The sequence below is a fragment of the Oxyura jamaicensis genome, chromosome 2, assembly GCF_011077185.1.
Source record: "Oxyura jamaicensis isolate SHBP4307 breed ruddy duck chromosome 2, BPBGC_Ojam_1.0, whole genome shotgun sequence".
Classification (NCBI taxonomy): Eukaryota; Metazoa; Chordata; class Aves; order Anseriformes; family Anatidae; genus Oxyura; species Oxyura jamaicensis.
This window is the reverse complement of record NC_048894.1, coordinates 60,619,994-60,632,636: the sequence shown is the minus strand read 5'-3', so window position 1 is coordinate 60,632,636 and position 12,643 is coordinate 60,619,994. Positions and strand designations below refer to the sequence as shown.

General features: G+C 42.9%; 1 protein-coding gene across 1 annotated transcript in view; it reads right to left on the bottom strand.

The window, feature by feature from the left end:
* ITGA9 (integrin subunit alpha 9) overlaps window positions 1-12,643 on the bottom strand; it is a 225,542-nt gene that overhangs the window by 204,415 nt on the left and 8,484 nt on the right. Inside the window, exons 3-4 of the mRNA XM_035317295.1 lie at window positions 12,055-12,161; window positions 6,018-6,141 (exon numbers count right to left, since the gene is read on the bottom strand). Coding sequence (XP_035173186.1) covers window positions 6,018-6,141; window positions 12,055-12,161 — 231 coding nt within the window. The remainder of the gene's footprint in view (window positions 1-6,017; window positions 6,142-12,054; window positions 12,162-12,643) is intronic.

Here is a 12,643-nt window from a genome sequence, read left to right as displayed (position 1 = left end):
GCTGAGGAGATGAGGTTTCTCCCTCTGCCATTTCCTGAGAAATAATGTCATGTGTGTCCCAGAGAACCCTACTTCTCTAGTGGCTGTGTTTCCAACCTTGCATGGGATGCACTGCCACAAATTCCACATTTGCCCAATGGAGGCGCTTTCACCTCCAACCACAATTTTTTTCTTTTACCCAATGTACCAAGGCATAAACAGATCCTGCCTCTTCCCAATTCCACACTCAGCCTGTGGTATCTCCCAGGTTCTTGTAATCCAAAATCACCCCACAGCGAGCATCCCCCTACATGGGTTGGCAAGAGGCCTTCCAGCCCCTGAGCGCAAGGCCATAACCAGCTGCTGCACCTGGGCCTCACTGACTATTTGATGGATTTAAATTGGTATATTTCCCTGCAAAAAAAAAGGTATTAGGTTTGGCTCACAGTTTAAGTGTCTCTTTCCAAAAAAAAAAATAATAATAAAAAAATCCACACAGTTCAGTTTGCTTTATAATAAAAGGGGAAAATTGCCATAGGATATTTAGCTAATGCAGTGAAAGATTTAGGTCAGAAAAATAACGAAATAATCATCTGGAATGCTTCAGCACAGGATGAACGGCAAATAAAGTGTATTTCTTACTTGTGATTTTTAAAATTTCTCCTCCTATTCTTCTATAAACAAGCTTTACAACACTTTTTCCCCCAGTCGATACTGCCTTAACTATTTTACCAAGCTTTGTTTACACAGCACCCAGGGTACCCACTTGTGCCTTACATCTCACCCTCTGCAGCATAAACAAAAGTCTCAAACACAACTGAATGCCTTGGAAACTGAAGTTTTTGCATATGAGAGTCCTGATTCTCCAAATCATCACCCCATGTTGCTCAAGGCTATGGAAGGCTCCCTCCACAAACACTTGCGGATGCAAGTATCCCAGCTCACACAAGCCACCCCTTGAATGTAGCTGCAAATAGAAACCAAGGGAATGTAAAACCATGTAAGGATGACAGAAGAAAGAGTAACAGCTTCAGCCATGCAACAAAGCAGCCATTCAGGGCTGGTGGATGAGTCCAGGGCTTCATGCAGTTGTGTTCCAACAATGAGCAAGATAACCTGGTTTCTTGGGATAAAAAGGGTTTTCTTCTGATAAAAAAATGCCTGTACAAAAATTAAATAATTTCTCCAATCATGTCAAAAAGCTTATCAAATTCAAAGCATTATTTTATTACAGTATAATTTTGCCTACTTAAAAAAGAGGCCAAATTCAGATCCAGGAATAACTTGAAAACAAAAGCCCCTACATCACAGGACACAACACAGCTGATTTTCATCAGCAATACATATATTAGAAAAGGAACAGAAAAACACATTATTGTTTTCATTGTCAAGCAATGAAAAAAAAAGTATTTCTTTAAATGAGATGAATGACTGGCTGCAATGCATAAAGAATGAGAGATTTGGTGGTTTAAATGGTTGTACAATAAACTCAATTGGTATGTCCACTGAAGCTCATACTTCAACAGACATCATTCATGGATGGCTTCCTGTGGTGTTCAGTGTTTTTAAGTCACTTATGTTGGCAGTACTATCTGATCAAACTAATAGCCCTAGACTTCACTTAAATAACTAGTTACACTGTGGTTGTAACAGTGGTCAGCTGGAATTACAGCATTTCAAATAAATTCTAAGCTTGGATATAACCATTGTCTCTGTGAAATGAAGACAAGACATGAAAATATTTGGCTTGAATAAATACCTGATAATACTTCTCAGGAAAAAAAAAATAATGAGCTTACAGGGGAATAAATGGATTCATTACAGTAGCGTGGCATGACATACAGCAACAACGCAAAGCAGTGACCATCCTTCCACCCTACAGGTATCCATCTATCCTAACACTACGTGATCTGAGCAGATCACACATATCGATTCATCTATTTTCCTACCACCCTTGAGAGAGAAAACAGTTTTAATGACATTCTGCAAAGTGACTCTGAAGCACAGAAGCACAAACACCATAGACATTAAGGCTAGTTGAGCACTTAAAACTCCACTGAAACAGAGAACAAAGCAGCATCATGTTTTGGAGGGATGCCAGCACAGGCAGTCCTGACCAGGGAGACAGCAGCCCGGCCTGGCTGGACACTGGGCTCCTGGATTCTGGCACTATTCTTTCAGCACAAAAGCCATTCCTCTCTTCAGACCACCTTACTCCCACTTGCACATGGTTCTCACCCCAAGCAGGTCTCTTTCCAGCTCACACAACTGGGTCTCAGCCCAGAGCAACCCCTCACATCCTGGATGGTGACCTTCCAGCACCATAGACTTCTGCCCCCTCCTAGAGCCATTCTGCCTCTCCCTAGCAGCAGAAGAGCCCCAAAGGCATAAAAACCAAGATTGCTTCTACTTCCCCTCCACCCCAGTACGTGGCCATGACACCTGCCACTCATACCACCATCCATCCACCCACTGAAACCATAAGCCAGCAGGAAACTGCAGATACTGCATCAGCTTACAGCTTTTGCACACCTGAACAGCACATTTGCACGAGGTTTAGATATTACATGCAGTGGATTAGGTAGTTTCCACATATCTGCAGGCAATAACTGCTGTCATGAAAGGATCCTGTGTTTTTACACTTCTTTATTGTTCTTTCATCTGTCCGCAGACCACTGCACACCCTCACTTATGCAGACCACAAGCCACTAAACTAACTGCTGCAGCAACAGCTGATAGCAAAACAATAAGACAAGGCTGAGCATGAAAGAGGTGGCTGCCTTTGTGACTTTGAAAACATGCCAGGAATAACTGCTTAAACCCCCCAAAAAAGTTTTTTTTGCTAACAGGATGATTAACAAACTTCTCTTAGTTTATAAGAGAAGTAAGGCTGAGGAAGAACTAATTGGTTAAAAGAGGACACAGAAAAGGATGAGCTAGGTGTGATGACGCTGAAGGCAAATGCTCCACAACCTCTTCTCTGACCAAATCCAAGTCTCTAAGCAAACTTCAATATCATAACAGCATGAGTTTCACTGTGCAATAAAATCCTTTGCCATTTTCACAAATGGAAGCGAAATGGACAATTACAATAAGCTACCATTTGCACTGAGAGCATCCAGTTTCCCATCTTCCTGTGTTCTACTACACTGGGAAAAAACATCAGTAATTTTTCTGACCTAACACTGTGGTATTGGTTCGCACCACAAAGCAGCGATATTTTGATGCCTCCCAGAAAAACAAGTGTGGTCTGGACCCAGCACTTGCTCATCCCTTCAGAGGGAAGGCACGTGAGCATGTGCTGTTCCCCTTATTTCCTAACCACACAGTCCACCAGCCTTCCCCACCTCCATCACCAGCTCCTACCACAGAAGGCTAGGAAACCATCCCAGCTCTCCACATACAGCTGGGCTACCTCTCATACTGGAAACAGACTCCCTTCTTCCTTGCAAACTGAAGACACTAGGGGAGTGAACAGGCAGCTATGGAAAAAATAAACAAGTAAAAGCACCGCCTGAAAGATCGTGGCTCCCTACCCCAGCTATACCTGAGAGGACAGCCAGCCCATTTAAACCAGATTAGTTCCTACTCAGAAAGATTGCATTTAACTATTAGGCTTGCTGCTGTTCTCATTAGCTCTCAGTAGCTTCCAGACTTCTGTCAGCTGTTTCCAGGAAACTGGACAAGAGTAAGATGGATTGAGACCACTGTGTTGTTGCACCACTACCATCCGGTCAGAAAACGGAAATTTCCTTTTTTGTCTTTATTAAGCCTGTTTTATGCAGATAGAAAACATACTGTGTGCATTAAGGACGTCCGTCCTGAGGTCAGATTCTTCTCCCTTTCTGGCACAAGACTTTTGTTACACAAGCTAATAATCTGTCTTGAGGTGCGTGCACACAGATGTATGGCGACCGATGAGTGCTCAGCTGGCTTGCGCGCTTCACCAGTTGGTGAGCCACTTTTGTTTGTGAGCTGTACAGCCACGTTAGCCTCTTACAAGGCTTATCACTTTAGGTGCACTAATTACAGGCTCTGGCTTTAGAGGCACTTGGGTTGCATTAGTTAGTCACTGCATTTATTATCCCTATCAAACCTCCAGCTTCTTTCCCTCAGACTGTTTCTCTTAACCCATAGCGTCAGTGGAGGAGAATTTCTTCTCCTCCTTCCAGAAAGTGAAGGAAAAAGCTTAAAAGGATTGTCGCAAGATGAGCAGATCACAGTCGACCTCAAACAACGCACCCGTCTGCATGCTGTATTGTGGCTATCGCTCACATTTGCGATCAGGCTTGCTTTATCATAACCTAAAAGTTCCAGCAACAAACAAACACAGCCATCCCCTGTGACACTTTGTGATTTCATGTCTGACAATGGCAGAAGGGGGGGAAGGGGGGGGGGGGGGGGAGGGAGAGAAATCAGTCCCAAAACTCCATTTTTCATTCTAGCATGCAGTGAAGCTAAGCCAACATTGTACTGCACCAGCCCTGCCAATTTTCCACTGGCTGCTTTGCATGCGCTAGACCCACACATTTCTATTTTCTAGCAATCCCTGGCAAATATCCTGTCAGATTAGCAGCCGTTTTACTCTCAAGACATGACGCACAGAAAAACACGAGCAGTTTGTCTCCTCTAGAAACCACCTCCCTGCAACAGATTCAGACAAGCAGTTTTTAAAGCAAAAGCCAGACTGATGACAAAGATTCAGAGGAAGCTCTGGCACCATCTCTATACATGCGCATTGACCATCAAGGCTCATATTGGACAAGTTGCATTGTGTTAGCTTACTGTGAAGCCCAAGCCTGGTTTTGCTGACAGGAATGAAGGAAAAAGAACAAGTACAATGGGACAGCACTCACAACAGGAAGGCTTACATGGTTCACTTGTATTGTCACAGATCAGCTGGAGTGGCTGGTTCAAGAGATTCAAAAACTCTCACATTTCAAATAACAAATAATTTCAGGACTGGCTAAAGATGCAATACACAAGTGTGTGCTGCCTCCAGACTGAAGCACGCATTTAAGACAAAAATTGCATGGGTTTGCAATGAAAACAATAAATAAAACCAGAAATCTTGCCCACATCAAACCATGCTACGCCTTGTCTTCCAAACTCCTACACTTCCTCAGGCTCCAACAGGCAAGAGGGGAATGCCAGGGACAAGCAGGAGAAACCCAAAAAGGTGTTTTCCCCGAGTGCCTCTCTGGGGGCTCAGAAACCTTAGGAGACACCCAGTCTTCTTCATAACAGGATACTTACGCCACTGGTTTAGTTAATTGCTTTTGGCTGAAGTGATGCTGTCTGCTGAAGTCTTTAGGAAAGGAAACATGATACAGAGATTTCAAATGCACCAGAAAAATGGAAAATTGAGATGTTGACGCTTGGGATTTACAGTAAAAACAACAGGAACAGGAGCCCATTGTTCAGGATGGTGGAGCTCTCTCTCTTCATGCCCACCTAAACACAGACCTTTGGAGGATCCAAACAGGGATCAAGACACCTTACAGCATCTAAAACACAGCAGCAGTTGTATTAAGCTGCTGCAGAAATTCCCAGAAATAAACAAAAAAATATCCTCCGATAAATCACAACACAAAAGTGAAAATATTTCCATGACATGGGAAAATAGGTTCCCAATTACAGTATTTCCAATTCAGTATGTTCTACAGCTAAGCACGAGAGTCCAAGCTCAGAACAGTATCTACTGATTATTCATACACAGGAAAGAGAACCATAGCCTCCAAACACAATTCAGATAGGTATTACTTCACAGGTAGTTAAATGTGCCCATGTACAGAAAGTCTCAGGATCTGTTCAATCATTGTGCTATTCTCCCACCTTCACCCAAAACCCAACCTCCATCCCAGCTGTAACTCAAGGCAGCAGTATGTTACAGAGGGCGAAAAACAAAAGAAAGAAAGAAAAACATCAGCAGCAAGGGTTACTGTGGATGGTTTTGCAAAAAAAGGGAAAACAGAGCAGCCATAAAATGTGAGATGAGAGATGGAGGTGAGCCCCACTCCCAGCCCCCCGCCCCTTACCTTCATAGCAGGGCAAGAGCTTCCGCCCGCTGGGCTGCAGGTTAGGGGGAATGATGTTGCAGAAGCCATGGGGCAGGATGTATTCTGTCTCATAGTAGATGTTTTTCCAGCGGTGTGCACAGGCCTAAACAGATCATACCACATGCATTACTGACCCAGCGTCACAGGAGAGCCCTCCGACCAAGGCAGAGTATGCACAGTGCATGAACAGCACCTCTCAGCATCACCTTCCCCGCCACTGCCCCGTAACCCTCCCTTTATGCTCCGCTCTTTCTAGTAACAACATCTTCTCACTGTTACCTTCTGTAGCTTAGGACATTGCCTAACTTGATGACTCAGATCTCATCCTTCATAGAACAGCTTGGGTTGGAAGGGACCTTAAAGACCATCCAGTTCCAGCCCCCTGCCATAGGCAGGGACACCTCCCACCAGACCAGGCTGCCCAAGGCCCCATCCAGCCTGGCCCTGAACACCTCCAAGGATGGGGCATCCACAGCTTCCCTGGACAACCTATTCCAGTGCCTCACCACCCTCTGAGTGAAGAATTTCATTCTAACATCTAATCTAAATCTCCACTCTTTTCGTTTAAAACCATTTCCCCCTATCCTATCATTACATGACCCGAGCAAAAAGTCGCTCTTCATCTTTATTTATAAGTTCCCTTTAAGTATTGAAAAGCTGCAATGGGGAAATCCTTCATATGTGCATGATGAGGAAAACAGCAGGTGTCAGAGCAAGTCATAGCTCATGCTGGAGACTTCAAGATCTCTCATTGTGTATTGACCCTCATGGCCAGAGAACTAGAAGAGATGCTAAGACTCAGAAGGTTACTAAAAGCATACTAGAATGTTATCCCAGCAGAGGATGCCTGTGCGAGTCAAAGGCTTGTCTTATTGGGAATGACAGTTTTGCTCCTGGTGACAGAAAAGCCAGGTCTTGCTTACTGGTAATTAGTTTAAGGGAAGATACCAGAGATTTTGTGGCAACAAGACTGGCAACATCAGTCAAGGTACAGACAAAGGGCAGAGATCAGGATGCCTTTTAGTGAACAATAAGATCAAGAGGGCTAAACCAGCTGCACCAGGACATTGCACTCAGTACAACTGCCACACAAAGACATGCCAGCAATATAGAGCCTGATTCACACCTTCACAGAACCTATTTGCTCTAAACATTAACACTGCATTCCTGCCAATCAAATCACAAATTATCCTGTGCACAAGAGTTACTCAGAATAAAAGGAAGAGAGATGTGAAACAGTAAGGGCTTTGAACACATGCTGGGCCACATCTCCAGCTGGTCTAAGTCACTAAAGTCAGAGTAGGTGTATCAATTTGCTTTGTTTAAGGCTTGGTCCCATGTGCACGGAGCAGGCTCTCTGCTACAAATCACCTCCTCCGCATACTTTCAACTTTTCCTGGAAACTTCACGTCAGCCCTGCTATCTCAGAGGGGCCTGCGACAGACCCCGTCATGATCTCCACATTTTACCCGATCCTCCCCAGATGAGACATCCTCTCTCCTCCTTCCCCTTGTGCTACCCCACTTTCCTGCCTCAGCAACTCGCAGCCAAACACATTGCCATTGGAAGCACCTCAACAGTAGTAAAGAAATCCATGAAGACTGCCACCCTTTTAAGGAAACTCATTTATGATTGTAATCCCCATGCACGCATTCAAAATTCAACAGCAACGTCAAAAAAAAAAAAAAAAAAAAAAAGAAGAACACAACACATGAAATGTTAATTCTCAGAGTAAACAGGAAAAAGCTTCTCTCCTGACACATCTGTTCTGTGAACACAAATACATTCAGGCATGGCACTTCTAAAGACAGTACCATAAAGACACATACCATTAAAGCTAAGTCAAGTCAACCTCAACTCTGGATATTAACTCAAACAGAAACAGACCACAAGTATTTTTTAAAATTATGTAAAGACAAATAAAGGACTGTGATATTGTAAATTCCCTGACATTTTATCTCTCGGAAACTGCCAGGAACTCGCATAAATTTACCTACTAATCTCTCCCAAAGGAGCACGAATAACGGCATGTCAGGGTAAGCAGCAGCATTTCATCAGAAGCAGGAGGCTCTGCTCAGGAGCAGGAAGGAGTGAAGTGGAGAGGCCAAGAAAGATAGAACAAGTTGGTAAGGAGAAAAAAAAAAAAAAAAAAAAAAAGGAGAAGAAAAAGATGCCACTGTATTAAAAGTATGCTCAAAAAAAATCAACAAGAGGCTGGTAGCTCAGTTTATTAGTTCTGGGCACACTTCCCTAATCTGTTTGGTATTTTTTTGTTTGCTTGATTGCTTTTGTGGGTATTTTTGTTTGTGTTATGCTGGGGAGGTCAGGGGAATTCATTTTTTTGTATTTTTTTTTTGTTTTGTTTTCAAGAATGATCACTTTTCTGTACCTTCAGCATGGTGCATACTCGGGCACAATGCATTTTACCACTGGCTGCCTGAGTCTGCTGACAACCTGTGAGTACATCTAAGGGATGAGCTCCACCTCAGTTACCTCAGGTGAGGCTTCCCCAGACTCCCCAACACGACAACCACAGAATTTGATATTTTCCCAATGGAGCAGAGTTCAGCATCTCCTCTTCCTCCCCAAAACTCACTTCTTTACAGCCAAGCAATCAGCATGTTTGTCCCGCTGCCATAGCAAAGCTTGTCTGCAGCTGCTTTTGGTTCTCCTGCCTTCCCAAAAGTGCTTACTTGGATTATAATACATGATCCCTGCACTATTCAACATTGCTGTGTCAAGGCAATGCACCACCATAGTTGGTTACAGCCTTCCTTCTTCAACACATGGCTGAAGAGGTCTTGGGAATGGAGAGGAATTTCTTGAATTTGATGTGGAACAAGGGAGAAAGGATGCAAATCCTGAAGCAAAATAAGACCTTTCTGGGCCAAGCACACAGAGGTCTCTAGTGATTACAGAATCATAGAATCATTAAGGTGGGAAAAGACCTCCAAGATTATCTGGTCCAATCATCCCCCTAATACCAACATCACCCACTAAACCATGTCCCTAAGCACCACGTCCAACCTTTCCTTAAACACCCCCAGGGATGGCGATAGGAGACACTGCATCACCACAAGACCACGAACAGCCCATTTCAGAACCACAGATGTTTTTTGCTTTCCTGTACATTGAGCACCACCCATGGGCTTTGCACCACAGGAAAAGCACACAAGAGACCAAGACTTCACTTCAGAGGCTGACTCCTGAAGTCAGAATCCAAACAAAGGACTTGTTAAATGTACCACTGTCAGACCGCTTCTGGCTTGTTCTTCCCTAGGGAGGGCTTTGGCACCATGATGGGTTTGCCCACACACACACTTTTATCATTAAGCATGCCAGTATGCTACTTGAAGTGAAAAATGGCAACACTTGATAAAATGCAGAGTAACAACAGATGTGGCAGGTATTTAGGAAGAGCAAGATTAAAGGATGTGGCTTATTTCCAAATCATAATGTACTGTCCCCAGTTCCTCTCCCAGTAAAAGAGAAAGAAGGAATTTTGCCATTTCAGTTGAGGAAGAGACTGCAATCTCAGCAGTATTACTGTAGCTCTTAAATTAATGCAAATATTGACTGATGGCATACCTGAGGACAGGAAGCCACCAAACTGCAAACTCAGCTTATTTTTTAGATAATCTTATATCTTCATTTGTTTAAATCTTCATTATTAGATATTTTTCTATTAATTCCTTTACACAAGCATAAAACACTGGTTCTGTAATGTCCTGGCACATTATGGGCTCAAATAAAACCCATATTACCAAACACTACCTAGACACCCCCCCTACACACTCCTAACCTTACACTGAAGCTGGTACTTTCATCTGAAGGGGAGGAATCTGCATTGTAGAAAACTGCTAAGACAGATTTAAGCCACTAGACAGTTTCAAAGCAAAAGGAGAGATTTCTGCATACAATATACAGTCAAACTGTAGGAGTAGTTATTCTAACACATGACGTTGAGAGCATGAAGAGTTCACGTGGGTTTAAAAAATGACTGCTCATATTTATGAAAATATATTTTAAAAAAGTCCAGGGCAATTGAACACAAAACTACTGCACTTGATGTGAGCCCTTTGGGCAAGTACTCTCAAAACACTGCCTTCCTACCTGCCCATGAGACGCTGGGCCAAGTAGCCTAATCCATCCTCGAAGCAGCAAATAAACCCCTTTTAAAAAGCTCTGTTTTGATACTTTCCACCATTTCTTACTACTCCATTCTGATTTGCTCAGCAGACATCCCCTTAAAATCTCCAGTGCCTTCAGCTTGGTCTTCCTGCCTCCAGCAATGAGCATGGAAATCGCCCCTTCAAGCTAAGCCCTCCCAGTCTGCCCACGTCCTTCACCCCTGCAGCCTTCCCTCTGCCAGCCAGACCTAGCCTTGGCAGTTAACTGGCTTTTTCACCAACTTCCCTTTCCTCTGCTGCTTTAGCTTAGGTGCCATCTCCCTAGACATCAGCTGCAACCTCTTCCCCTTTGAACCGAAATATATGAAATCATTATTCTTAAGATAATTGTCATTTTGACAGAAATGTTTCAGTGTTGCCTAACAAAGTATATGCACTATCTTCTGAAAAATGACAGAAGGGCTTGTCTAGCTCAGACCAATGACTAGAAAATTGTGAGGATCATGCGTCTTAGAATCATAGAAAGGTTTGGGTTGGAAGGGACATTTAAAAATCATTTCATTCTAACACCCCTGCCACAGGCAGGGACCTTTCATCAGGTTGCTCAAAGTCACATCCAACCTAACCTTTAACACTTCCAACATGGAATTGTAGCACGAAGTTGAGTTTTCTGGATCAGTGCATGTTACTCTTCACTCACACAGGGTTCTTCTAAGCACATGTACTGGGTTATCCCTTGAAAATATGAATTGCTTACAGTGTTCTTGTTGGAATGCCTGAATTTCATGCTCCCACTCCCACGTGGGAAGTCAGTGCGAAAGAACCTGGGGTGTTAAGTGTTTGGAATATAAATACGTATTAAGAAAAATGACTTTAAGTCAAGTAGCTTTCTCCACTTGGCTTAGTAAGTGGTTGGTGCAGAAGGTGTCACACAAAATCTCCTGTAGCTCATTTGTGACTTGTTAGCACCACTCACCGGGGCAATTCCCTACCTCACTGGGAGTTTTCAACTCCCAAATGTCAGTGTTTAGAAATAGATTGTTGTTAGGGTTACTCTAATATGAGCTTGAAATTTGCCTGCCACATATTATGCACAACATTTAGTTGCAATTTTTCTTATTTTGTTTAATATTTTTCTTATTTTGTTTAATAATAAAGGCAGGCTCCCAGGGTAGACTGAGCTCAACAGCAGATGCAAACACAGACAATTATTGATCATAATATCTTTTTAAAATACATGAGTGTATTTGTCCAGCTCTTTTTATGATTCTTTCCCAGCACAGGAAGCATTGTTTTGCAGAGATAAATTCCACATCCTAAGGACCACATCTGCTCTCCTTGACCCTTTCTATTTGCATGGTAACCATATCAGAGACAACAAGGCCACCCACGCACAACTAATTCATCTCCACTCTCAATTCTTCCATCTCATTAATGGAAAATTTATATACAAATACATATACAATATACAAAATATTGCCCCAACGTCTCATCTTAGATTTTTCATGGTGAGTTCTGACATGCAATACATATGCTCGTGGAAAATGAATGGATACATAAACACAATCTACAAAAAGAACAAACCAACAGATACCTCACAGACAAAGTTCTATTTATTCCATTCAGAGATTTAATCCCTCAGATTTAGGAGGAAGCCCTTAGGTGACACAAGTCAGGTGTGATTGCTTTGAAGCTGTTTCTCTATAAATAAAACTTTCTGGCTTGGGTTCATTTTCCTTCCGTTTGAAGGAAGGGACTACAGAATTTGCCGCCTGTAAAGCTGGACTCAGTCAGTCACTACCAAACACATTAATCCTGACGTGTTTAGCATTAGAGTCAGACAGCAGCAATGATTTTAATGAGATCAAAGAAAAGAGTTGACTTACCAGCACACTTCCACCAGCCTTAGGCTGTCTAGCCAGGCTCACACCCATCCATTCATCATCTCTGTCTTCTTTACAGGTCTTTCCACAGAGCATGCCCCGAGAATTGCCTACAGAAGGAGAGGAAGGGCAGCAAGGCAAGGAGACGTGAGTTTTAAACATCTACAAAGACACCCCATAGGAAAAGTGATTGTCTATCAAACATCTGCCTGTCAGTGCTTTTCTTTTCCCTTTCAACCCAATTATTACTTCTTGTTTGCATTAGTCAGGGTGGTGCTCTCACTGTTACTAAGGCATCATCCATAGTAGAAGACAGACCCTGTCTCAGACAGCCAGCAACTATTACAGTATGTCCACAGCTTTACTTGAATAAACTATCCATTTGAAATAAATGGGAGAGATGTGGGATTGCTTGCAGCATGCAGTCAAAATAAAGTTATCCTGTGAAATGAGATATGGGGCATTTAAAAAAAAATGAGGTCTAAATCTTTAGTCCTCTCAGGCAGTATTCATGAATCCATGAAAGATGGTTTACACTATGGTAGCTGGACAAATCAAACTTGCCAAAACAGTGTTTTAATCCACGTAAGCT